This window comes from Grammomys surdaster, unplaced genomic scaffold, assembly GCF_004785775.1.
Source record: "Grammomys surdaster isolate TR1022 unplaced genomic scaffold, NIH_TR_1.0 677, whole genome shotgun sequence".
NCBI classification, from domain to species: Eukaryota; Metazoa; Chordata; class Mammalia; order Rodentia; family Muridae; genus Grammomys; species Grammomys surdaster.
Genome location: NW_021605096.1, coordinates 19,222 through 46,785, shown reverse-complemented (window position 1 = coordinate 46,785; position 27,564 = coordinate 19,222). Strand labels below are relative to the sequence as shown.

Here is a 27,564-nt window from a genome sequence, read left to right as displayed (position 1 = left end):
TATATATATATATATATATATATATATATATATATAACATATATACACATTTGTATATACATTGATATATATGTGTGTGTGTGTGTGTGTGTATACATATAGGGTTTTTTTCGAGACAGGGTTTCTCTGTGTAGCCCTGGCTGTCCTGGAACTCACTCGGTAGACCAGGCTGGCCTCGAACTCAGAAATCCGCCTGCCTCTGCCTCCCAAGTGCTGGGATTAAAGGCGTGCGCCACCACCGCCCGGCATAAATATATTTCTTAAATATAGAGTGAACAAGAGAATTTTTCCTTATATACTTATCTATATGAAAAGTGTTGGATGGAAAAGTTAGGCTCTGTAGTTTTATTATAAAGTTTATGGTAACATGAAGCCACAAACAGCTAACTTGGGAAACTTTGGTTGTACTAAAAGTGCTTTTTTTTTTCCTTTTTTTTAAAGTTCTCTGTTGAAAAACTTGAACCTTTCTTAAAGAGCACTAAGGACTTCAGCCTTGAAGATTTCAGAGCAAAAGGTGAGTTGCTCAGCCAGACAGGCCTCTGGCCTTCCCTCCTTCCCTGGAGCCAGCCACTGTTTTCAGTGTCCTCTTTAAAAGCAGGTCCCCTGCCTGCTTAGCAATTGCTCTCTATTACGGCACTCCTCCTCACTGTTAGAGCCTGGCTTCTGCGACACTGTCCTTTCAGTGATAGCATTGGGATTTTGGGGAAAAGTGAAATTATATGGCTATCTATGTTTAGCTGCTTTTTCATGAGTATAGAAATACTTATAAAGTTGCCTCCCATTTAGCTCTCTACCCAAAGAAAAGGATAGTTTTCTTTTGTATTTTTGTTGTTGCCCCCTTCCCCAACACACACATACAGTTACTTTTCTATTACTCTGATAAAACATCATGACTACGGCAACTTATAAAAGAAAGTATTTACTTGGGCTCACAGTGTCAGGGAACTAGAGTGCACAATGGCAGAGCAGAGGCATGGTGGCAGAAATAGCTGAGCGTGCACATCTTGATCTGCAGTAGGGGGCAGAGAGTAATAGAACAAGTCTTTTGAAAGCTCAAAACCCACACTTATAGACACACCTCCTTCAACAAGACCACAGCCCCCCAATCCTTCCAAAAAGGTTCCACCAGCTGGGATGAAGTATTCAAACCTAGGAGTCCATGGGCCATTACTAACTAATTCATCATAACCACCCCTGGTGCTGGGTACCAAACCCAGGCCTTGAACTTGCTAAGAAAGTTCTCAGCCATGGAGCTAAACTTCCAACCCCAAAATAAAGTCTTTGCATACTTACTTGGCTGTTTTGTGTGAATGAGGGTAGGGGACCCTAGACTAGGAAACCCGTTAACATCTTTGTCATCTGCTTGTTGTGAACATTTGTGGCCTTTCTATTTCATGACATAAATTTATCTTCTCTAGCATCTTCTCTCTCTGAAGAATTGAAACATTTTACAGACAGGCTGGGAAATGATGGAACACTACAAAAATGTTTTGTTGAAGATTCAAAAGAGTAAGCACAGTTCCCCTTCTGTCCTTAATTATAACTGAGTTAAAACTTGATTATAATTAGACTATTGCTTGCAGAAGTCTATCCAGCACCTATGTTCTACCACACTCTGTAATTATTTATTTTTGCTTTCTTGAGATAGGGTCTCTGTAGTCTAGACTGGCCCCAACCTTTTGGTGATTACCTTCTATATCTACCTCCCATGTGTTGGGATTAGAGGGATGAGCTGCCATGTTTAGCTTGTACCAGGCTCTTCTAGATGATAAGGAAGGGGATACCGTGATAAGTAAGTCAAGTCTCCTTTGTCATATATGTATTAGAGGAGATAACCCAGAACATTCAGTCTCAGCTCGTGATAATCCAGGAAGTCAGCAGGTAGGGTAGTGACGGAGGGAAGAGGCAACTTAGCTAGAGTGTAGAGAGAAGACCCTAGTGGTTGCACTTTAGGACTGGAACACAAAAGACCTGGGTAGTGCAAAGTGAGTGACAGCTGTGGACAGATCGAGGACCATTCCTTAGCTCTCAGATTGCCATGCAGAGGGCAGCTTATATTCTAATACTCTCTGCAAGCAAGGGTATCAGCAGAATGGGCTGGCAAGATGGCTCAGTGGGGAAAGGTAAGCGTTCTTACTGCACAAGCTGATGGCCTCATTCTTTTCTACACCTCCCTTGGCTTAAGGAAGTGAATTCATTGTTGAAAGTTGTCGTCTTGCTTCTACATATACTGTATCACGTACACTAGTGTATTATACACACTAATAATGATAAATAGAGTTTATGTTAGTAGGGTATTGTCCCCTTGGTAGTCCTTCAAGGGTGGGGCTGCCGTCACAACTTCTAACTCCACCCTGGAATGAATCTGCACTTGATCTGAATTTGGAATTCATGCAAGGTCTCCCCTTTCACAAGAGTGACATTTCTAATCAGACATGAAATATTTTAGCCCAACAAAATCTCTTTATGTATTTAAGCTTGGGCTGCTGGATCTCTGCTAGAGATACTATGCACATGCCTTGGTAGACAAACAAGAATTACACCACTGCTCCTCCGTCTTTACCACGTGGGAAGCCACGTATGTCTCCCGTAGTTTGGCAGTTTCAGTCTTCTTCTTCTTTCTTTCCCGTTAGAGCTAACCATCTCATTCAGCTGCACTGTGAGAGGCTGCGGGACTGTGAGGAGCCGGCTTGCCTTTGATTCTGCTTGCAGTAGTCGTGGACTTTTAAAGCTAGGGAGAAAAAGTAAAGAGCTATTTTTAGAAAGATTAATCTCCATGATATGAATGGGAATTGATGAGAAAAACAGATTTAAAAACTACTTAGCTATTATGAGTGCAGAGTAGATATTGTGTCTCCCCTTCCCCAAGAACATTTTTTGAACAATAAAAAACTGTGACTATATTTTAGTGCTACTAAAATTGTGTAACTCATTAAAAGCAAATGTTTGATGGAGGATTCATGTTAATCTCATAATATCATCTGTATTCCAGAAAAGCACCAGATTTTTCACTGGAAGCATCAGTAGCTGAGGTGAAAGAATATATAACAAAGTAAGTGAAAGGACTGAGCCGTCCTTGGGAAAACTGAACTCTGTTCTCCTTCCAGGAAATTACTGAACCTGGAGAGCATGCCTGGTGCACATGGTGGGCAGCACTTATGTCTGCGTTAGGAGTGGCACGGCTTATGACCAGCCCTGATGGACAGTTTGATAGGATGGAGTCTAGGAAATTAGGGCGTTAATTTGATTTTAACAGCTTGTGTATTACTTGATTAAATTAATATCCTCTGAGTCAGTTGAGCTTTCTAATCCTTTAACGACCTTTTAATGCATTTTATAGCCAGATTATATGCCTAAAGTACTTACTGTTGCCCTGAGTGATTACAAATGTGACCAAAGTTAACTGAATTTCCCTTCTCCAATTACACAGGTTTTCTTTAGAGCGCCAGGCCTGGGATCGGCTCTTATTGCAGTACCAGAATGAGGTGCCACCTGAAGTGATGCCCAGGTTAGACCTGGGAACTGGAACGGAACCTCTGTCTTTTTACCTTGTGTAGTTATTTGAGTTTCTTTCAAATCCATTGTACAAATTGAGTGTTGAGTCTGTTCTCATACTTCAGTCAATGTAACGTGTCTGTGTTCTTGGTGGAAAGGAAGGGACAAAATGGAAGACTGAGTACCACTGTCCTTAGACCCAGAACAGAACTGCTTCTAGGTTGTGCTTTTGGTCACCACTCAGAATCCTCATAACTGGCACATAACCATCTTGCACCTATTCACTGGCTACTGTGCCAACAATGGTTTTCAAGAGACTTTAGTGAGCACACGGTCTTTGAGCTGTAGATAGAAGAGCCCCTTGGTTAAGGCCTTAGTGAAAACAGACAGCCATGAAGGAAGTAGCACGGGCGGTATAAGGTGTGAGAGGCCATTTTTAGTAATTAAGTCAGACGAAGGTGGGAAAGCACTAGATTTTGGTTTATTTAGCTTCTGAACTAGTTTTATTGATTTAAAATATGATCTCCCAAGGCAGCCATGGGTAGTCTCAGCTCTCCAGATGTGCCGAGTAGCACCACAAACCTTTCAGCTGGCATTTGAAAGCTTCTTCTCAATTAAATCTCAACTGCAAAACAATTATAAAATATTAGGTGAGGGGGCTGGAGAGATGGCTCAGTGGTTAAGAGCACTGGCTGATCTTACAGAGATCCTGAGTTCAATTCCCAGCAACCACACAGTGGCTCACAACCATCTAAAATGGGATCCGATGCCACCTCCTAGGATGTCTGAAAACAGCTCCAATGTACTCATAGCCATAAAATAAATACATTTTTTAAAAAGTGTCAGATGAAACCCTAATTACAGAAGTGATGTAAAGAGGCTTAGAGGAACATGATTTTTGAGGGGGACAGGGTTTCCCTCTTAAGGGCTCTCTTATGTTGTTTCCAGGGAATTACTGTAAGTTCCAGAAAAAGTCTTTTATTTTTGTTTTGTTTTTAGAGAATCAACTGAAACCAAACTCACCGAAGTCAAGGTGGATCCTGCAACGTACCTCAGGTCTTCCCAGAAGGAAGTTCTTAACACGAAGCCTGACTACCAGAGAATAGTACAGGATCAGAACCAAGTGTTCGCCTGTATGGAGTTAGTGGTGAGTTGCTTCAGGCTTCTTAGGTTGGTTACCTCACTTTTTAGACTCGTTATCTTTTTTAGCATTATGGCGTTGTGAGAAGACCAGCAGTGACTTACAAGAAGGAATGGATTATCTTGGTTGTTAGTTTTAGTCCATGGTTGCTTAACCCTGCTGATTTGTACCTGTGGCCATGCGGTAGATTGTGATGGGAATATGTGACAGAGGACATTACTCCTCTCATGATGATGGGTAAGACAGAGGGAAGGAGTGATGGTCAGGTCCTAATAGCCACTTCAAGGCCAGACTCAGATAAACCTAACCACCTTCTGAAGGTCCCATCGCCTCATGGTGGTAACACTTGAGTAGCAAGTGTAACTCTCGGGGTACTCCAAATGCAATGTAACGCATAAGCTTTTGAGGTTAAAGAGGATATCAATCTTGGGAAAACCAGAAACATTTTAAAGTAAATTATGATGTTATATACTAAAACACAGAAGTAGGGAATATAGGAGGAGCAGGGCTGCTACTTTACATACAGCGACTGGTAGCTCCTTTGTCCTTAGACTCAAACAAAACCTAGAGGGCCTGGCATCTATGGTTAGAGGTTTGGGGGGTCAGTCTCCTGGGGCATAGAGTAGGGTGGAGACATGTGGGTGTGTTTCAGTGGTGCCAGGAGAGAATGTCTGGCATAAGCACTTCAGGCTGAAAAAGCAGGGTGTAAAGGCCTAAAGCAGGAAGGACCCAGTTTGGCCATGTGAGGAGTCAGAGAATCCCTGCAGCTAACACTGACTTGTCCTCTGCAGATGGATGAGCTACAAGGATCCGTGAAGCAGCTGCAAGCCTTCATGGATGAAAGTACTCAGTACCTCCAGAAGGTGTCAGTACAGCTCAGTAAGTGCATCCATCGAGGGGACCAAGCTAAGGGTCGGCTCTGTCTGATCCCCTTTGGGATACAAACTGCCTTTCCAGGCATAAGGTCCTTAGACTGGGTTTACTTCCCATAGAAGGTTGAATGTTGATAGGAATTGCCTCCAGGTAAATTTTATAGTTGCACTCCTTGAAGATACCTAGTGTTTTTTGACAGCTTTAGTTTTCAAGGATACATGAAGTAAAACTGCAGATGCTTGCCATAGTTTTTCCCAGCTTCCTCCAGCCATTGTCTTATTTGTCACAGCATACTGGCTTTCCTGCTAGACTGCCATCTCCTTGAGGACAAAGACCTCATGTGTCATTTACTACCCTTCACTGTCTGGCACACTGTCCAATACATTTTGTGTGAATTTAATTGAAATGTATCTTTTGGCTCCTTTCCTCTGCAGAGAAGAGAAGAATGGAACAATTAGATTCTTCACCTGCTCGAAAACTGCTCAAGCTCCCCCCACAGAGCTCATCTCCCACCCAGTGATCAGGATCCTGTTAGGGATCTTACCTCACAGCAGACAGCTGGAAAGTCCCAGCACTACAGCACTTCCCTGTTTCTGAGGGACAGCATGGATGTAACCAGAAGAGTGTGTTAAGGACACTTTTTATAGGAATGTGCAAGATGCTTAAAATGACCTTCAGAACCAGTCTCTCCTTGCTCTAAATATCCTCTTGGCCAGTGCTTTTCATCCCATAAAACAATCCAAAGACATCTAGAACTAACCTTAAGGAAATGTTTTAGGGGCCAAGGTGGGTTGTCGTCATAAAAGACTGACGCTAAAGTGTGGAACTGAAGGTGGATTCTAGGATGTTGTCACATAACAGGTGTGTGTGGACACTTTAAAGAATGTCCATTTTCTGAAGTGTCCTAATGTCTGTAGAGTGCTTTAGTTTTTAATATTGAATTGACTTCCTAAAATCTAAATTCATGACAAGAAAGGGCTGAGATGATTTTTTTCCCTTTGGGAATTTGCCCTGCCTCCCTAAGAATTGAACCCCAGGCTTTGTGAGTGCTAGGGAGGCACTCAGGAAGCTTTAGTCTTGAGGTTTTGGTTTTTAAGTTTTAGTTACTGAATGGCACCTGAAACAGAATAGCCCTATGAGCTATATTTTAAAAACTGTGTGTTGTCATTTCCTATGGCTGAGAGACAGTTACTTAACCTCTGATCTGGAGCATTAGAAGGATGTTAGAATCTATGTTGTAAGGACACCATAAGGATCTGTGCTATGAGTAAAAGCCTGGAACAGTGTTACAGTTTGATGTTGAAGACTGAAAAATGAGTAGACGGTAGTTAATGAGGCGAGAAAGCTACTCTCTAGTATGGAATACCACTGGAGAACTCAAGCAGATACATATAAAGTCTGGATTAGAAATAAACTTAAAAGGTATGCCTAGTTGTTGGAGATGGTTTTGTACACTATGTGTCCATGTGTCTCTGCCCTTCCTTACCTTCCTAAAGCACCTTCTGATTGGTTAAAATAAAAAGCCTGTGGCTTATAGCAAAAAGCAGGATGGTAAAGTGGGACACCCAGAAGGAGTCAAGCACAGGAGATTTGCCACCCAAAGTGTGATGTATGAAACTGAGGAGAGGTAACCAGCCATTTGGCAGACGTAGAATAGTATAAATGGGCTAATATAAGTTAAGAGCTAGCTGGGGACCTAGCCTAAGCTAAGGCCAAAAGTATTATAAACATAGATTCTTCAGGAAAACATCAAGTGGTGGATGATGCCAGTGTAGATGGAAGACCCAGGGGTGGATTAGGAGGGTGCAGAGGCTTCTGTAGAGGATACAGCAGTGGTCGTGGTCTAGGCCTCGAGGGTCGTGGAGGTAAAGTTGAAGACAAGGAGTAGACCCTCATCACCAAGCTGGGGTGCCTGGTTAAGGACTCGAAGATCACCTTCTTGGAGATCTACCTGTTCTCCCTGCCCATTAAGGAGCCCAAGATTACTATTGTTTTTTTTCCTGGATGCATCCCTAAAGGATGAAGTTCTGAAGATCCTGCCAGTGCAGATGCAGACTACACTGGACAACAGACCAGAATCAAGGCTTTTGTCACTAATGGGGACTACGGTGGTCACATGATGTTGGTCTTGGTGTTAGGTGCTTCAAGGAGGTAGCCACTGCCATCTGAGGAGCCATCATTTTGGCCAAGCTCTTTATTGTCCCTGTGCAGAGAGGCTACTGGGGGAACAAGGTTGGCAAGCCCCACACTGTTCCATGCAAGGTGACAGGCTGCTGTGGCTCTATGCTGGTGCGTCTCATCCCTGCCTCCAGAGGCACTGGCATTGTCTCTGCTCCTGTGCCCAAGAAGCTACTAATGATGACCGGTATAGACGACTGCCCACACATTAGCCAGAGGCTGCACTGCCACCACCCTGGGCAACTTTACCCCCGACCTCTGGAAAGAGACTGTTCACCATGTCTCCTTATCAGGAATTCACTGATCTCCTGTGAAAACCCACTCTAGAGTCTCTATTCAGAGGACCCAGGCTCCAGCTGTGGCTACCCTACATAAGGCTTTTTAAACAAGAAAAATAAAGTGAATTAAGTCTGTTAATAAATAAATGCCTCCATGTCATTATTTGGAAACTGGGGTGGGCATAGAAAAGCCCAGACATTTAACACCTAGTTATCAAAGACAGAATGATATTGTCCAAAGTAGAACTAGGAAGAAGCCAGACAGCTTCCAAGAAAGCCAGTATTTAAGAATCAACGATGTTATTACTGTTGTTTCAAGAGCAGATGGACTTTGGAGCATGTCTACATCTCAGTTTTCTCTGTCCAAAGGATAAATCATCTGTCTCCAAAGATGATTGTGCATTCCTCTATTTTCTTATAGTCTATCATGTTTATAAGTGTTTAAACTTGAAGACAGAAAATATGTTTGGTGTCTCTAACAACTTAAAAATGCAAAAGCAAAGCATAAAAACTTAGATCTCAGCACTCAAGAAGTAGAAGCTAGAGAGTCAGGAGTCACAGGCTCTTAGCTACACAGCAGCTTCTAGGCCAGTGGACTGTGTTAGCCTGTCTCGGTGGGACTGAGCTCCAAGCAGTGTTTATGCTTATCACAGATTTGAGAGAGGCCTTGTTTTTTGTGTCATTTATAGAACATTGGAAACATTTCCTAATTTAGCCAATAATACGTACTGAAGGTAGACTGGTACTAGTTCAGTACTTTGTAAATGTTAACAATTAAATATAGATCATGTAATAAAAGGCTGTCAATACTAGTTTTGCCTTCATTCAGATTGGCTTGGGCCTGGCCTGGGTTTGTTTCATCTTACACTTCTTGGTAAACAGTTCACTGAGGAAAGATGGCAGGAACTGATATCAAACGTAGAGAGTTCTCACACATTTTTGTTTTATTTTGTCTTGTTTTGTTTCGAGACAGGGTTTCTCTGTATAGTCCTGGCTGTCCTGAAACTCACTTTGTAGACCACACTATCCTGGAACTCAAAAATCCGCCTACCTCTGCCTCCCAAGTGTTGGGATTAAAGGTGTGCGCCATCACTGCCTGGCTGAGAGTTCTCAACCTACCTATTGCTACAACCCTTTAAAAACATGTTCTTCATGTTGTGGTGAACCCCAACCACAAAATTATTTTTTTCTTACTTCATAACTATAATTTACTACTGTTATGAATCAAATATATTTATCTGATATGTAGCCCTGTGAAAGGTTTTTCAACTCCCAAAGGTGTAGCGACCCACATGCCATACAGCAGTGCTGTTTCCCAGCTCCTCTCTTGACTTGTTCACCCTGCTTTGTTACACCGTCCAGGACCACTCACCCATAGTAAGCTGGGTTCTCCCATAGCAGTCATTATTAAGAAAATACACTACACTGGCCAATTTGCTGGGGCCCTTTTCTCAACTGAGATTCTCTTCCCAAATGACTTGACTTTACTTCAGATTGACATAAAAGTTGTCAGCACATGCAGGCCACATTTTGACTCTAGTCTGGAGAGATGACTTAGTGTTTTAGAGCATGCACTGTTCTTACGGAGGACTGGAATTCATGTCTAATCCCCCATATCAACATTCTGTAGCTCCAGCTCTAGTGGGAACCTGCTACATTTTTTGCACATCACTGCCCTCCACACACGGGTGCACATGCACAATTAACAATGAAAATCGTTAACTGTTGAGTCATTAATATGTTCAGTCGTTTATTGTGGAGTAACCAAGTCTCATACTCAAGAGAGCAAAAGATATGGCTGCCATTTTTAAGAGATGGAAAAGGACAGGAATTTGATCCCTGAGAATCGAATCCCTGAGGCTCAGGAGGTAGCTTTAAACCTTGTTAACACAAGTAGGCTTACTAATAATTTAGCCATGACGGAGAAGTAGGGGGTGTGCAGAGTGATCATTTCACATCCCCTCCAAGCAGTTCTGAGCAAAAGCCTCCGGGACGCCGCAAGAAGAAAAACTACAGTCAAGATGGCGCTGCTAAGCTCTACAGGCCTGGCCACCATCTTTTTTGTAGTTCCTAGCGTAAGCAGGTCCTTTGCGCATGGGTAAATCCCCCAGCATCCTCAGCGCGCCTGCGCAGCGCAGCGCCTTCCCCCGCCCCTCCTTGCTGGTGCTGCTGGTGCTGGTGCTGCTGCTGCTGCTGTAGATTGACGGCCCGCGCTAGCGCTTCAGGTGAGTGAGCGCCTCTACCACAGCGGGCGGAGGGCGCGCGGCGCGGTACGCCCGGGTGTCGTTCCTCTGTGTGCTGCGGACCGATAGCCATACGGCAAGCCCCGGGTCCTCGCAGTCGGCCTTCTCCAAGCTCCCCGCGCGTAGCGCGTTCAGCCCGGCCTCCCGCGCCCCTGCCGGTACCTAGCCCGCGGGGGGCAGCGTGTATTCTATTGGGGTCCAGCCTCGCTTCAGAGGTCTGCACCCTCCGTCTCCGGGACCCTCTGAGGCTGTCACTCTCTTTCCGCCTCTCATGGCGGAGCACGGATCTCCTAGAGCTGAGCATCCACCTACCCCACTGCCCCTCACAGCCCAGAGAGTTTTGACAGGGGCCTGGACTCGCCTTCTGTGGGTTTCTTCCCAAAGCCATAGAGGTATCCCTCTCTCCTGGGACCCCAGTACCCCGGTTTGTGTAAAGCCCACTTTGTAGCCAAGGAAACTGAGGCACGGAGAGGCGAAATGCCGCGTCCAAGGTCATGCAACTGACAAGTGACATGGCCAGCTCTAACTCAGAGGCGTTGGGACTTTGACAGTCAGAGCTGATGGGATTTGATCTTGTAGCTTTAAATCTTTTGGAAACACACTGGTCATTTATCTAGAGTTGCTTTAAAGACGTCGTAAAAGTGGGCTACGAATAGAATTATCCTCTGCTCAGTACAGTGAAGTGCTGTTGTGATAACAATCGCGATGTTTATGTGAGCTGGCTCCCTCCCAAATGCTCGCCGTGTGCCAGGGATCTTGCTAAACGTTTTATTAAGGTCGGTTCACCTTTGTGCTTCACTGCTTCCCCATCCAGTGTTTTCCCCCTTCTTTTTCTTGAAGCCGGTTTCTCCCCTGCAGAGCTCGCCTGCCTGTCACAGGTAGACTGGGAGCCTTATGGCTTAAGCAGAGAGGCTCTCCCCTGGTGGCTCCCTGACAGAACACAGTAAGCTTCGCCTGCGTCAACCCCATTCCCCCTCCCCCAGCCCTACCTCCCCAGCCCCCAAGGTATAATTAGCATTTCTTTTCTAGATGCCAGGACTAGGCTAGCTGGGCTGGCTGGACTTGTGGAGGTGACAGAGCAGATTTAGCCAGTCCTCATCTCCTTTTGGGACTTTCTGGCTCTGCTCCAAAGCTGGTCTTGAGCAGTTTCAGGCTTTAAGATAAAAAGAGAAAGCGTTGACACGGTGCTGCAGAATCTAAGACACCTCCTTTGATTTGAGTTCCAAATGAACAGTTATAAAAATGTGTTGATTTTTGCCCCCCAAAATAACTAGCTCAAACTGCCTTTTCCTCCCTTAGCAAATCCTCCTCCACACTTCAAAGGCTCCGCAAAATTTTCACCTTCCCTGCTAAATTTCCTAACTAGAATTAAATAATACACATCAGGCTGCAGGCCTGGATCTTATCCTCAGTAATATTTTACACCCAAATGCCTGGGTCCTGGTAGACCCTGGATAAACACTGAATTCCCTCTGTCCGTTGCTGTTACTCAGAGGATGATGCTCTACTGCTATTCTGTTGGTCCTCTTGTCCTCCAGTTTCTCTTTGCTGTCCCTCCCTTTGGATTTCTGATTATCCGGTATCAGCCTTAGTCTACCCTTTTGCTGATGGAAGTTTGCAGATAATGGTCTTGCATCTAGAAGTCTCCCTAACAGTGGGGCAGTCATATGCTTCTTTAGCCTACTGGGGGAGTTTTTATTTTTATGTGGCAATTGGAGTGCCTGAGGCTTATGACATTTTAGTCTGCACTGAAATTCATGTGAGATGCAGTTTCTCATTCTTTTACTTTGTGTGGCTTATTACCCCAGGAGACATTAGAGTGATCATAGTTTTTATTGTCTATCAATACCTGATATTTGCAATAAAATTAATAATATTCAGAACGGCCTTTTGGAATATCAGATATGTACATAGGTTTTCTTCATAAATGAAGGTTTGTTTGTTGTTACTGCTTTTGTTTGGTTTGTTTTTTAGCTTTATTTATCTGTATGTGGCTGTGGCTGTGCCTGTGCCTGTGAATGTATTAGGGCACTTTTAGAGGTCAGAGGACAGTTTTGGAACATACTTCTACTATGAGAGTATGGAGGTTAAATTGAGGTCATCAGGATTGGAGGAAAGTATCTTTACCAGCTGAGCCATTTTGCCGACTCAGTTATGTTATTATTATTGTTGTTGTTGTTGTATTAAGAAGAGCCTCACTTTGTAAGCCAGTCTGTCCTCAAACTCATCTTTTGACCTCAACCTCTGAAATACTAAGATTTCAGGCACAAACCACCACATCTGAGTTAATAAAGTTCCTTAAAACAATTTTTTAATTTAATTATTGGTGGGGACACATGTGCTATGCTGTGCATGTAGAAATCAGAGTACAACTTTGTGGAGTCAGTTCTAACCACTCACCTTTACATGGGCCTCAGGGATTGGATTCAAGGTTCCAGGCAAGCATCTATTCCTGCTGAAAGGCCCTAATAAAGCTTCTTGAGGAGCTTTTTGAAAGATTTCCCGATATTGCATGAACTATTATTGTATATAAGGCATGGTAATGGGTATTGTGGAAAATTCAGAAAATAAAACATGGTTCCTTTTCAAGCAGTTTCCTAGCTAACTGGGGAACACTCATTAGACTATAAAAGCAAAGGAAAATAATAATATAAGGAAATGATATTCCAGTGTGGGATTTTTTTTTCTTTTTTTCTTTTCTTGTGTCTGGGCTGGCCTGCAACTTCTGATCCTCTTGCCTCTAAGTGCTGGGCTTACAGGGATGTGTCCACCAATTTGGAAAACACCATAAAATTATATTCAATCAGAACGCAAGCAGTGATCTAACCTCCTCCCTTTGGTAGATAGCTTCCTGAGAACTGAATTTGTCCAAGATCATAGAACTGGGGCTTCAGCTTGACATTCCAGACTTTTTGTTCATTAAGAATTTGTCTGGGCTAAGCTGGTAGCTCAGTGGTAGAGAAATTGACTAGTGTGTGAAGCCTTGAAGATTATTCTCAGAACTAACTTCTTTCCTTCCTTCCTTCCTTCCTTCCTTCCTTCCGTCCTTCCTTTCTTCCTTCTTTATTAAGTTACCAATGTGTCTTCTCTGCATGAAGATATTAACCAGCAACTCTTAAAATTCTATGTATGTGTTTAGATCAAGGAGTAAAGGAGATACTAGGAAGCATCTGGTCTATTAGGGAGAGAATAACTTTTCTTGACCACTGAAGACAATGTACAGATAATGTCAGGGTAGATGGTCGAGGGACTGTGTGTGGCATGGGAGTTGAGGAAGAAGTCAGGAGGAGGAATGTGGGACACTATAGCAGTGAGTCTACTTTAGGGGAAAATTAGGATTTTTCAGAGCTTGACAGATTGTTAGTGTCAGAATTGAAAGGACAAGGGAAGCATTTTGAAGTTTGGGTGATAAAACTGAGACAAGGTAACAATGTCTGTGGTAGCTAGAGGGGAAAAGAACAGAAGCAAAAAGCCTGGCTTAATTCTATCAGAACAGTAGTTCTTAACCGTTACTGTACATCAGTCAACTAGACAGCTTCTTATTAGCACGGTGCTTGGCTTGCCTCCAGAGATTCTGATTCAGTAGAGGTCTTAGGAGGGGTCTGAGAACTGGCAGTTCTAATCCATTACCAGATCACGTTGGTTCTCCTAGTCTGAGGGCCACACTTTGAGAAGCTGTTAGACAAGAATGTTGAAAAACTAGTCAGGAAATGTCAAAGAACTTGTTCCAAAAAGGGAGAGATGGAGGGAGCAAAGGACAGAGGAGGAGAGACAGACAGACAGACAGACAGACAGACAGACAGACAGACAAATTATGTGTGTTACTGGCATGGGTCAGTTCTGGAAAAATACATATAACACCAATATAGTCATTTCAAAAACTGGAATGTAGGAGGCTGGAGAATTGAATTTTAAAATTTATACCTCTGTATATTTGCATATTATTTTTACATTGTATGTGTATTGCCTTTGTATTTTAAAAAGCAAAGAAGATGAGTCCATCTTGAAGATTCATACTAAAATATTTATGGATTTTAAAAAGAGCTTGCTAAAATGATCTCGTCATACAACAAACATTTTTGGTGCGTGCTGTATGACAGATGCTGGCAGTTTCTAGAAGTACAAAGCCTTTGCTAAAACTTGGAATCTGGTGACGTAGCTATGCAGATAATAACTCCAGGTGGTATCACATGCGAGCTCCCCAGAAGCAGGGAGCTGGGCCTGTCTCTCTGCTGACTGATAAGGATGGATGGTCAAACCCTGGCGAGAAGTGAGGACAATAGGAAAGAGAAGATTTTGGTTTTGTTTGGTTGTTTGTTGTTTGTTGGGGTTTTTGGGGGTGGGGATGGGGTGGGGAGTGACAAGCCTGAATAAGCGAGAAGAAAGGAAACAGTTCCTCAGAAAGGATGCAGGAGGATCAAGAGTTTAAGATATTCTTGCCTATATAGCAAGTTTGAGGCCAACTTGGGCTACATGAGGCCATTTCAGAAGAGTACACTAGGGAGGGGAAGGGCCCTCTTAAGTCCACAGATTAATAATACTATAGCTTTAATGCAGGAAAGGTGTTATCTACTCTGAGAAATCCCCTTTCCCTTTCTAAGAGGCAGGCTACTTGAGAACAGCATACAAAAACTTGCCCAGATTGAGAACACATATTTATAGGTTTCAGGGTTTTTTTTTTTGTTTTTGTTTGGTTTGTTTCATTTTTTGAGACAAGATTTTCCTGTGTAGCCCTGGCTCTACTGGAACTTGCTTTGTAGACCAGGCTGACCTGGAACTCAGAAATCTGCTGGGATTAAAGGTATGTTACTACCATGCCCCCACCAGGGTTTATTTTCTTAAATGAAAAAAAAAAAAACCCAAACTTTAGATATAGTGCTTAATTTCATTGTATTTATAACGGTAACCTATAATTTTGTCATTACTTTCCTTTCATATTTATTCATATAAAATTAATTAGTATATAGAGGATATCTTGAATAGAAAAGTGAATTTCTTTGAACTGGCTATATAACTCAGTAGTAGAGGCCATGCTCTAGGTTTGATCCCTTGCCTCCCACAAGTAGAATGTAATTCTCTTTTGGAAAAGTTCTGTGTTTCTTATAACACCGAAAAGAGTTTGACATGTTATTAGTCCTAAGTAAGTATTTACTGTTGTTATTCATCCATAGGGGTGCACTCTGAAGGAAATGTGCTTTCTTTGCAGGCTGAGTTGCGTTCCATGTAAACATTAATTACAGTACTGAGCACGCTAAGCTATTAAACCTAATATGAGGTTGTGTAGTATAGAGCTGTTAGCCTCCCTAACTATTTATGTGTAGGTTACTTTTTGTCTTTCCAAGAGACTTAATATAGTAAATTAAGATTAGTTTTCTGTGGCCAACTAGTTGGCTTAGTGGGTAAAAGCTTTTGCTGCAAAGATAATGATCTGAGCTCGATCTTTGGGTCACATCTAACGGTGAAAGACTGACTCCACAAAGCTACCTCCATATGCTTGCTATCTTTACACACATCTTACACACACACACACACATACACACACACACACTCATACATTTTAAATATATTAACTTCCTAAGTGTAGAATGGCTTCCCCCAAGCTTTGACTGTCAATTTACCATCTAATGCCCATAGTCTACAGTCTGAATTTTTCAGTTCCTAATACAACCATTCTTTATACTTCATTAAGACCTTTCGGTATATATTTTGTAGTATCTTAGGGAAGATGCTGTTTCAACTTTTAGGGAAATAGCTGTCATTTGTGGGAACTATCAGTATGATGGCTGACAACCCTATAAATCCAATAAATTAGGATAAGGAAAATTATAAGTAGATCATAAACATTATGAAATTGCTTCCCAATTCTAACCATAATTTAAGATTTGAAATAATGTCAGTTTCTTTTTCTTTAGGTTTTTCGAGACAGGGTCACTCTGTGTAGCCTGGCTGTCCTGGAACTCACTCTGTAGACCAGGCTGGCCTTGAACTCAGAAATCCGCCTGCCTCTGCCTCCCAAGTGCCAGGATTAAAGGCGTGCACCACCACCACCCGGCAGTAATGTCAGTTTCTTATTAAATCATAATTGTGATAATTTTTTTTCAAGAAGTAGCATTTGTTTAAAACAGTTTGTTAGAAGTGACAGTTTTATCCTTATGGTGCTTCTATGTTTTTATACCTTGGGTTTCAGTTCATGGTTAAAAGTGAATGAGCCTGCTGGGCATGGTTGTGAGCATGCCTTTAGTCCCTGCACTAGGGGCAGAGACAAGCAAATCTCTGTGAGTTCAAGGCCAGAGTCTGTAGAGTGATTACAGGGCAGCCAGGTTGAAAACAACAACAAAACAAAAACAATGGAACAAAAAACAAGTGAATGAGCCTAGTGGTAGGAACATTATACATTAATCTCTAAAACTTGGCAGAGAACATAGAGAGATCAGGTTGTTGTTTTGGTTTGGTTTTTTTCCAGTCAAGAAGCTGGGGTGAGGGTGGGCAGAGCTATCCCTGACAGTCTTCAGCCTTAGAAGGTGCTGCTGCTTTAAAGTCACTGTGTTGAGATAGTGTGAACCTGTGTGGACCAGAACGTACTTGATACCTCAGACTCCCACAGGTAGATTGCTTTTCAGCAACCCCAGGTAGGTGTTGGTATGTTCTTTGTAATAGTAGTCAAAGTTTTTTGGTTTCTTTTGGGATTTTGTTTGTTTGTCTGGTTTGTTTTGTTTTGTTTTGTTTTGTTTTGTTTTTCGAGACAGGGTTTCTCTGTATAGCACCAGCTGTCTTGGAACTCACTCTGTAGACCAGACTGGCCTCAAACTCAGAAATCCGCCTGCCTCTGCCTCCCAAGTGCTGGGATTAAAGGTGTGCGCCACCACTGCCCGGCTTCAAAGTTTTATATATTGCTTTTCTGTTCTCAAAATTTGCCGATCATGAAATTTGTAATAGACTTTAGAAATGTCTTAGTTACTTTTCCAGTGCTGGGATAAGACACCATGAGCAGGACAACTTATAAAAGAAAGAGTTTATTTGGGTCTTGTAGTTTCAGAGGGTTAGAGTCTATAACCATCATGGCAGGGAGTATGGCAGCAATCAGGCAGACATAGTGCTAGACCAGCAGTTGAGAGCTCACATTTTGAGTTACAACCAAGAGACAGAGAGAGCTTACTGGGAATGATGTGGGCTTTTGTAACCTCCAGGCCCTATATATGCCTCTTCCAACAAGGCCATACCCCATGATCTTTTCCAAATGGTTCTACCAATGGGGACCAAGTATTCAAATATATGAGCCTATGAAGGCCATTTTCATCCAAACTACCACAGAAACCAAACCTGAAAAAATAAAAAAAGAATTAATGATCAGTTGGCATCAAACAGTAAAAATTGTTAATAGAGACTTGTCCAAGATCTGTTAGCTGTCCAGAATGCTAACGTTTAAATCCTGGCTCTGCTGCTTGCTGTGTGGCCTTTTGTCAAATTACAAAACCAAGCTGTGCCTCAGTATCTTCACCTGTCAAAAGGGGGTTGGGGGGGGGAGATCACGCTGCCTAGCTTATAAGTGTCGGAACATAACATAAAATAATGAAGGATAAAGTGCTTATTCTGGTACCTGACAGGGAAAACACTCAGTAACTGGCTGGTGTGACGTGAAGCACTGCCTTCAGGGCTTTTGTTTGTCCTTGTTTGTCCATTCAGACTGTAGAAAGGAACGGATTGTTTTCAGGGATTCTGTGTTTAGCTGGTAGGAACCCGGAGCTCTTCCAAGCTCCGTACCAGGCCTTGCCAACAGTAGCTTCCCTAATGTCTTGAGCTGCGTCCTTCAAGAGTGGAAGGCAGAAGGTTGTGCATCTGGTGCTAGAGTTACTTTAGATAAACCCTATGTTAGAAAGCTCCCTGTTGGTTGAGAGTCTGTAATTAACAAGATCTGTCTGTGGGGATTGCTCTGTCCTACCAGTTATAGGTATCAAGACCCCGGAATGAATACATTGAGCACATAGAGCAGACTCAGATTTCCTCCTTGGCAGTCTCTACACGTCAATTTCCCACCTGCTGCCAGAGCCCAAGAATGACAGAGCAAAAGGGTGGGTCTGTTATGAGGGGTGTGGTTATCCTTATCCAGGGCCAAGGAGAAGCAAGCGTATTTCCTGTTAGAATGAAGATCTATGGGTATACCTCAACAGCTGCCTTTGACCCTCACTCCCGTCTTTTGCTTATGTAGGAAGGAAGGCAGCTTCTGAAACGATTTCTCCTTGTAGCAAGATGCCCAGATTTTCATTTGTGTAGGAGTAATCTGTGAGCTAGTTTTTAAAAGGCCTGCTTGTTCCGTGGTTTGTTTATTTGGCTTCTCAGGGTGTCTCTAGAGATCCTTTGCTTTGTTAAGGGCCCTCAGGAGACAGCAGTGAAACCAACATCCATTATCCTAGATACTTGGGAGGATGCAGTCAATGGTTTCATGATTAGATTAATTCAGGCTTTAAACCTGACAGAACTTAAGAGCCAAGTCATTACATAATTGTGTTTCTTATAGATGGAAGTTTGGAAAATAGCCCAGTGTCCTGGAATATCTTCCAGAATCTGGGCCTGGTGTCTAAATGGTGGTCTTAGCCTCATACTCATTCAGGTGCCTGAACTTAGTCAAATGACTTAAATGTTCTGTGTCTCTTCCCTTATTGGAGGAAGGGGACACTGCTGAAGACCAGTGCTTCTTAGCCCTGGTTAGGAATTACCCAAAGACTTAAAAAAAAAAAAAATGCTCAAGCCCTGCCCCAAATACTTAAAATGATCTTTTGGATTGAGACCATGTACTGATATTCTTTAAAGCTCTCAGGTTCAACTATAGCTAAGAAAGCTGTAAACAATATGAACAAGGATTTTGTGTGCTTTAAACGTAAATATTTAAATTTATAAGAACTTCATACACTAGTATTGTATTTTCATAATGTCCACTTATTCCTCTTTTCCCTCCAGCTCATGTGTCTAATCACAACTCCTTCTAAAATTTATGTTCTCTTCAACAATAATAATAATAATAATCTATTATATCTATAAATATACACACACAACCTGGCTAGTCCATTTACTGTTATACATATCTATATGTGTTTAGGGCTGATTATTTTGGATTGAATTGTAGCTGCCTGTTCGGGTCAGTCAGCAGGGTCTCCAGCGCAGGAGTGAGGATGCACGCTTCCAGTTCCCGCTGTGTCCTTCACTGTACCCCGCTTACTAGAGCTCCAACGTTGAGGCGCCACTTTGTAGCCACCCGAGCTGCCTCACGTTCTGGGGGCCACTTTGTAACGGCCATTCTGCTGCTCCGGTCCGCGGGTCAGGGTCTAGCAAGAGAGAGAGAGTGGGGCGGAGACTCGAAGAATGGGGACAAGACAGGAAGTCTGATCAAGTCTCTCAAGTCTCGTTTATTGGAAGGAAATCCTGGGTATTTATACCCTTTACCATGTGCCTTGCCCTCGTGGACAAGCACAGCTGAAGGCACTACGTCATGTGCCTTGCAGCGTGGATATCACGTGCGCCTAGCAGCGTGGATATCACGTGCACCCAGTAGCGTGGAGACCATGTGCACCTTGCAGCTGGTGGCACTAAACAGCAAAACAAGATATGTGAGAAAAACAAGATGTTTATCAGAGTGTGCTCAGCTGTTGTGGGCTGTTGAAAACAAGTCTCTTGTCAGGGTATATGGCCTGAGATGGCTGCAAAGATGATAGCCTCTTTCGGCTAGGAGTCGGCTCCCAACATTGAATAACTTATCAAGAAGTTTGTCCCTAGAGAAAACTGAGTGTTCTTCCCTCAGCAGCCATTGATTTCCTGTAGCTCTTCATCTAGTGTGGGTCTTTTGAGATTTCCCCTATCTGACATGTCAGCTGCTGATGTCATTACACATGTTGTCTTAGTTAGGATTTTATTGCTGTGAAGAGACACCATGACCAAGGCAACTCTTATAAAAGATAACATTTAATTGGGGCTGACTTATAGATTCTAAGGTTCAGTCCATTATCATCATGCCAGGAAGCATGGCAGAGTCCAGGCAGCCATAGTACTTATTGGAGGAGCTAAGAGTTCTATGTTTTCATCTGGAGGAAGCTAGGAGCAGACTGTTTCCAGGCAACTAGGAGGAGGGTCTCAAAGCTCATCCCCACAGTGACACACTTCTTCTAACAAGGCCACACCCATACCAACAAGGTCACGCCTCCAAATAGTGCTACTCCCTGGGGTAAGCATACTCACAATTATTGGGATTTCATGGGTTCACCTTCCCTGTCTAGAAGATACTGTCTAGCAGCAGGTATCCTGCCCGTCTGGTTCTTAGTCTCTCTGCCCCCTCTTTGGTAATGTTCCTTTAGTCTTGGGTGTAGGAGTTGAATTCTAGATATATTAATAGGGGTATAGCACCACATAGTCAGTTGTTCTCTGCATTTTGACCAGTTGTGGATTTATTTATCTATCTGGTTGGTTGGTTTGTTTTATGTTCTGAGACTGAGTCTCACTGAATAAACCATGCTGGCTTTGAACTCAGAGATTTACCTGCCTCTGCTGTGATTAAAGGCGTATGCCACTACACCCACCATATTTCCTTTCCTTCCTTCCTTTTTTATAAAATTTTTAATTTTTTTAAAGATTTATTTAAGGAACTGAAGAAGCAGCTCAGTAGTTAACAGCACCTGCTGCTCTTGCAGAGGACCTGATTTCCGTTCTTGAACCCACATCAGGCAGAGCACAACTCCCTGGAACTCAGTTCCTGGAGATTCGATGCTCTCCTCTGGCATCCTCAGGTACCTGCAAGTACATGTGCATGCTAACACATACATATGCATAAATAAAAGTAAAATGTTAAAAAATAAAAATTTAAAAATTAAAAATCAGTTTTGTTTTTATTTTGTGTTTGAGTGTTTTGTTTGCATTTATGTATGTGCCAGAAGATGTTTGCATTTACGTATGTGCCTGCTGGATTTACTGGAGCTGGCGTTAAGGACCATTGTAAGCTGCTGTACAGTTACTGGGAATTGAACTGGAGTCCAAAGGAAGAACAGCCAGTGCTCTTAACCACTGAGCCATCTCTCCAGTTGTAGATTTCTATAATAGTTTCTTTCCATCTTTCCCATATGTTGTAAAAAGAAGCTTTGTTGTTAAGGAAGAGAGCTATATTTATGTTTTTTTTTAATTGGGGAGTTGAGGCCATTAATATATAAAGTTATTATTGACAGGTGTGTGTTGACTGCCTTTATGTTGTTGTTTTGCTGTTTCTGTTCCTAGTTCTGCTTTGTGTATCAGTATTTGTGCTTCATTTGTTTCCTTTCTGTGGTCTCCTGGCTATGCTCACTCCCCTCTGCACCCTAGAGTATCCTTTCCAGTGTTCTCTGTAGAGCTGGTATGGTGGACATGAATTCTTTTAGTCTGTGTCATGGAAAGTTTTTCTTTTTCCTTCAACTATGGCAGATAGTTTTTCTGGGCACAGTAGTCTAGGTTGGCATTTGTGCTCTTTTAGAACTTCAAGCACATTTCTCCAGGTTCTTGTAGCTTTTAAAGTTTCTATTGAAACATCAGCCATTAGTCTAGTGCATGTTCTTTCATGTGTGCTTGTGGGTTTTCTCTTGAAGCTTTCAATACTCTTTCTTTGTTCTGTATATTTAGAGTTTTGACTATAATATGCTGTGTGGAGTTTCCTTTCTACTGTCTATGGTATTGTTGGCTTCTTGTATGTCTTAACTTAAGTAGGGGAAGTTTTCGTCTCTGATCCTATTGAAGATCTGGTCTATGCCACTGACCTGAGATGATGATGATGATGCTCTTTTTCCTGCTTCTTCCTCCTCCTTCTTCTTTTATGCTTATAATTCAAAGATTTAGTCTTTTTTTTTTCTTGTATAGAATAGAGTTTATTCAGGGCATGGGGAGGGGAGTTGAGAGAGTAGTAGAGATAGAGAAAACCAAAGAGAGAAAGTAGAGGAGTAGAGGCCAGCCATGAGCACGTGGAGAGAGAGAGGGGGGAAGGGGATTGGGAGAGAGGGGAAGCAGCGAGAGGACAGAGCTAGAGCAAGAAGGCAAGAGGGCAAGAGCAGATTTGGTCTTTTCACTGTGTCTCAAATTTCCTGCATGTTTCTTCTATGGTTTTTTGTTTTGTTCTTTATATTATTTGTTTGAATGGTCCAATTCTTGTACTTTAGTTTCAAGCCCGGATAGTCTGCTTTCTACTTCATCCATTCTACTGATAAGGCTTTCCCTTGAGTTTTCTAAATGGGCTATTAAATTTTTCAGTTCCATTTCATGTTAGCTTCAGTATTTCTATCTCTGTACTGAATTCAGTTTTCTGAACATGATTTGTCTTTATCATTTTGTTCAGCCTTACACTTGTGTTTTCTTGGACTTCACTAAGAATTTATTTCATCCTCTTTAAATTCACTGAAGCATTTGCTCATGTTCTTTTTAAGCCCTTTGAATGGTTTTAATTATGTTTATGATCTTTTAAATTTTGTGTTCTAGGGTTCGTCTAGGTAATTCTTATTTTTGGTTGTGAGCCTAGCTTTAACGGCTGAGCCATCTCTCCATCCCCATCTAGGTAATTCTTATTGGAGAACATTTCTGTAGGACTGCTGGGCTTGGTGGGGAAACATCTTGTCTTTCATATTGTTTGTGTTTTTGCCATGTGATCTGGACATGCGGACCTCTTTTACTGGTTGTGTGTTTTATGTGAGATTCTAGCCTGCTTCAGGCTGGCTGGTGCAGAACCTGCTTGGAGCTGTGGAGATGGAATGGGGGGGGGGGTGAAGTTGTTGTTTATTCTTTGATTTTTTGTTCTGTTGTTTGTATTTGTCTGTTTGTTAGAACACAGATTTAAATACAAAGCTGGCATCAAACTGACAGCAGTCCGTCTGCCTCTGCCTTTCCAGTGGTGAGATTAAAGGATTATCCACATCTGGCAAAGATGACCAAGTTTCAAACAATTCATAAAGCTAAGCTGTGTCATTCTTCCTAGAAACCATTAATGTTGTCCATGCAAAAAAGTAGTTGTGCATCCCTTTTTTCTGACTCAGTTTCCTTTGAACCTTGTCTTCTCTCAAAGCTACAGTGCTGTATTATGGTTTTTTTTTTTTTTTTCCTTACCGTGAGTATCCTCATTTGTCCTCTCCTACATTCCGGTTAGTCAAACATGGCCTTTCAGGATCCACCATTCTCACTCCTTGAGGAATCTCTTGGCCATCCTAGCCCTTAGTTGTCTTGCCTCTGCCCTGGGGAAGCTTCTTTTAGCTCCAAAGCTATGTTCCAAGCACTAGATGCAGTGGAGGACAGCCCAAGTGGCCCTCTTTCTTCTTGGTAAGGTGGAATACACAGAGAAATACCATTGGTGAAACTTGATAGGGTTTTAAACTGGTAAAACTTTGATAGTTCTTTAACCTAATGACTAACACTCTACAGAGGTTATTTGGCACTATATGGAGGCAGTTTGGATTGTTAGAGCTGTTGGAAGAGGATGTTATAGCCATCTAGTTGTAAATGTCTGGGATATTACTAAACACGGTAATACACAGAACACGTTCCCCCCAACAGCAGACGCTGTCTTTGACACCAGACGTTGTCTTTGTCTATAATCATCAGTGAGGCAGTGTGTGAGACTGGGCATAATGTCAACATTTGCTGTTAGAAAACTTGAGTTTCAATTCCACCTGAGCCAATTATTATTAGTTGGTCTGTTTGTCTTCTTAAGTCTCAGGTTTTTTCATCTCTATTCTAGCTAAGATGCCAGTGCCTCTGTTTTTCATTGTTACAATCAATGAGCTGTTAGGAGAGGGAGGGAAGGAGGAAGAGAAAGAGACACCTTCCAGCTCATTCCCCCTGAGTGTGCCTCTTGTTTGCGGCTTTCGTTCTGTTTTGGTAATCTGTCTGCATTCTTTCCAAGACCAAAAGTGACTTTGCCCCTAGAATACCAATGAGTATCTTGATGTCAGTATGTCCAGACAAAGCCAAAGATAACAAAGTACCTTGGTCATGGGAGAAAGCTATGAAATAAAACAGTACTTTATTACTGCTTTTTTTTTCTTTTTTTTTCTTTTTGTTAATGTTTTTGAGTACTAGAAATTTCACAGTGCAGACTCTCATGTTCCTTAGGGTCAGACCAAATATCTGCTGATCTGCTGAGTGACCTTTACTAAGTTCTTGATTCGTATTAGGTTGCTAACTGGTTGGCCTGAGGAAAAAAAGAAGTACATTTATAGAGAATTCAGAATGTCAGTCCTGTCCAGGACCCAAAAAGATCATTCTGCCTAACTTCTTCCCTTTACAGAAAGGGAAAATGCTTTGTCCAGTGTCACTCAGCCCTTTATGGGCCTGCCTACATCTAGACTACACTCCTGATGTTCTTAGGGATGCTTTCTGGGACTGGAAGGGTCCGTGCATCTCCAGCCTTGTACTATCTGAGTGAACCAAGGCTTGCATTTTGCATCACTGGACTTTATTTCTTGCGACACTAGAAATGGAACCCAGTGCCTCACACATGTTAGATAAGCACACTGCCACGGAGCTGGGCTCCTGTCTCTACACTGTTAGACTGATGTGTTCTGCAGAGACACAGCAGCCTCACCAACTCTTCAACAGAGCTTCTATGCTTTTCTGTGTTTTCTATTCAGAAGTTTGCCAAACTTCTTTAAAACCCCAGGTCTTGATGCTCTTTAAAGACCGTTCTAGTATTCTGTGTGTGTCAAAAAAACACTACTGTCTCTACCTCCTACTAACATTTTTCTCTTGCCTTTCAATGTAGAAACAGCATTTTCAAAATTTATAAAAAGATGATCTACATAGTCCAGAGCTTTTCAGCATAGGTAACTGAACTTCATAGGTTACTAGATGATTTTGTTTTTTTGTTTGTTTTTTTTTTAATATGTGTGAGTACATTGTTGCAGTCTTCATACACACCAGAATCCCTTTACAAAGGGTTGCTGGGAATTGAACTCAGGACCCCTATGGACTTCAACACAGACCCAGCCTCGTGAGACCACGGAACTTCCTAGGTTTTGACACCATTAATGCTTCCTGCCAGAAGATAAAGCTTTTCCGGTTCTCAACCTCTCCCTCCCTTCCATCATTACACAGTTTTCTCCCTTATGGGGTAAACCTCTTTTCCCTTGACTTCTTTGACACTGTGTTTCTTCTGCTTTTCCTCCTGTGCTTCTAAACATTTTCTTTTTATCTCCTAATGATTCTACTTTCCATCATTCACCTGTCCTTCTGAAGAGCCCAGGGTCTGTAGTTTGGTGATGACCTGTGGACTCATTTCTCTAAATCTCACTCTTACTTGAACTCAGATCTCTCTGACTCCTGACTTAAAGAGAAATGTTCAGTAATGTCTCTTGCTCTTTTTCAGTTCCTCCATCTCCATTTGTTTGGGTCATTGTTCTTTTATCTCCCTTAACTGGAAACTTTTGACAAAGACATGTTTCTTCCCTGACCTTGTGCCATTTTTAAATCAATTCTTAATTTCCCATTATTTTATTTTAACTGATGTTTGTTTCTCAGAGGTGCTGAGGCTCAGGCCTGTGTGTGCTGGGCCAGTGTGTGAGTTCTAAGCATCCTCTTAGTCCCTCCTGTATTCTTTACATATGTAATTTCAGCTGCTTGATAGACTGTCACTCTCACCTGGGTTAAACTCTTCTTTTCGGTATATTCTCCTTCTGGTTGATCTGGCTTGTTGAGTCTTTTTTTAAGATCCATATAGTTTATTATATGAAAAATACTGAATATATTCTTTTTGGAAGATAGCAGGATGAAATAATAGAGTCTCCGTTCTATCTCTATTAAAGATGCTGTCAGAGATCACCCTCTCATCTCAAATGATCTCTGAGTCTTAGTGATGGATCACATGCTCGGCTGTTATCCCTCAAAATTGATAAAAGCCCCAGGAGAATGTACATTAAAGTTTGAAGCACACTATTTTAAGAAGTGAGAAGTAGCCCTTGTTTTTAAAACATGCTGCCAAAAAATAGCTGGAATTTAATTCCCTTCTTCTTTACTTATTTCATATTCTCCTTGCCTTAATTAGCTCCTGAAAGAATGAGTTCTTATCCTGGAGTGATGACTCAAACCTACATTTCCAAGGGGTCTGAGTCATTCTTAATATGTATAGGATAGCTTTAGGCTTCCATCAAGTTTTTCTCATGGGATGCTACTGTGTGGGTGGGGAGGAAGGAGCTGATCCAGGTTTCCATAACCAGCTGGTGGGCCTGGTATAGACTTTATGGTATAGTGGAGACAGAAAAAAATTAAGTCATTTCCTTATCACTTAGAATTTCAGAAAACAGGTCCAAGCCTAAGTTTCGTCTGTAGAGTAAATGAAGATGCCTTCCTGGGAGATTGATGTGAGAGGATTCCTGGCATGGAGTTGGTGCCTACGTTGCCCTTTCCTGTTCCTCTGGTCGAAGGGTGATTGTAAAAATATACTCTTCATACTTCTTCTCAAGACTAGGAGAGAGAGCAGATATTTATTGTCTACTGTAGCTTATGGAAGCTTTACTAGCCTTTTAAAAATATCAGTACCTCTTTGTGCCAGGATGGGACCTGGCAGCAGATGCCGGAACTGCAGGCCACATCCCCAGGAGGGAGCCAGTCTGTGCAGCTGAGGGATCTGGAGATGGAGTTTTCCACCATGTGATCTTCCTTTTCTCATAGATATTATAAAACTGCTCACTGGTAAAGGCTCAAGATGGCAGGAACTAAGGAGAAAAGAATTCACTATGTCCCTTCATGTGTGGAAGGCAAACGCTCCTGTCTTCTGGCCAATTTCTAAACAATCCTGCAGCTATAGCTTCCCTCCATAGTCTGCCCATCGAGGGGACAGCCTTCTTTAGTTTGCTTCTTAAGTGTATACTGACACTGTCATCCCATTTTCTTTTATCATAGAAACAGGAGATGGTTGGGCATGGTGACACATGCCTGCAGTGTCACCATTAGAAGCAGGGGGATCAGTAATTCAAGCACAGTCTCAGATACACATAATCAGGTTTAGGGCTAGCCTGGGGTATTTAAAACCCTGCCTTAGAAAACAAACAAAAAATGCAGGGGAGCAGTAAGTGGATGTCTTTTGACTTTGAACCTGGGGCCGGACATACCGACACACCCACACACCCACAATGAAGTTTGTGTTGTTTAAATTGAACTAGAAAATAAAGTAGATGGTATGGAAAAAATAATACCAGGATATCATCATTTTACATGGGAAAAAAGAACATCATGGGAATAAACTAAAATTTGTATTTTGAGACAGGTTCTTCCTGTGTAGCCTAGGACGGTATCAAACTTTTGATCCTCCTGCCTCTGCCTTGCTAGTGATGATAAAATGGTTATCCTTAGATGGAAGAATTATAAGTAAAGT

The 27,564-nt window shown here is 42.2% G+C and overlaps 1 protein-coding gene and 1 long non-coding RNA gene across 4 annotated transcripts in view; both read left to right on the top strand.

The window, feature by feature from the left end:
- Dsn1 (DSN1 component of MIS12 kinetochore complex) overlaps window positions 1–8,108 on the top strand; it is a 13,392-nt gene extending 5,284 nt beyond the window's left edge. For all 3 annotated transcript variants that reach the window (XM_028782027.1, XM_028782028.1, XM_028782029.1), the window contains exons 5-11: window positions 442–514; window positions 1,419–1,509; window positions 2,993–3,052; window positions 3,431–3,508; window positions 4,495–4,642; window positions 5,428–5,515; window positions 5,944–8,108. In XM_028782027.1, coding sequence (XP_028637860.1) covers window positions 442–514; window positions 1,419–1,509; window positions 2,993–3,052; window positions 3,431–3,508; window positions 4,495–4,642; window positions 5,428–5,515; window positions 5,944–6,029 — 624 coding nt within the window. In that variant the 3' untranslated portion in view covers window positions 6,030–8,108. The remainder of the gene's footprint in view (window positions 1–441; window positions 515–1,418; window positions 1,510–2,992; window positions 3,053–3,430; window positions 3,509–4,494; window positions 4,643–5,427; window positions 5,516–5,943) is intronic.
- Window positions 8,109–10,104: 1,996 nt separating this feature from the next.
- LOC114633464 overlaps window positions 10,105–27,564 on the top strand; it is a 31,858-nt gene continuing 14,398 nt past the window's right edge. The window contains exon 1 of the long non-coding RNA XR_003713202.1: window positions 10,105–10,190. This is a non-coding gene — a long non-coding RNA (uncharacterized LOC114633464). The remainder of the gene's footprint in view (window positions 10,191–27,564) is intronic.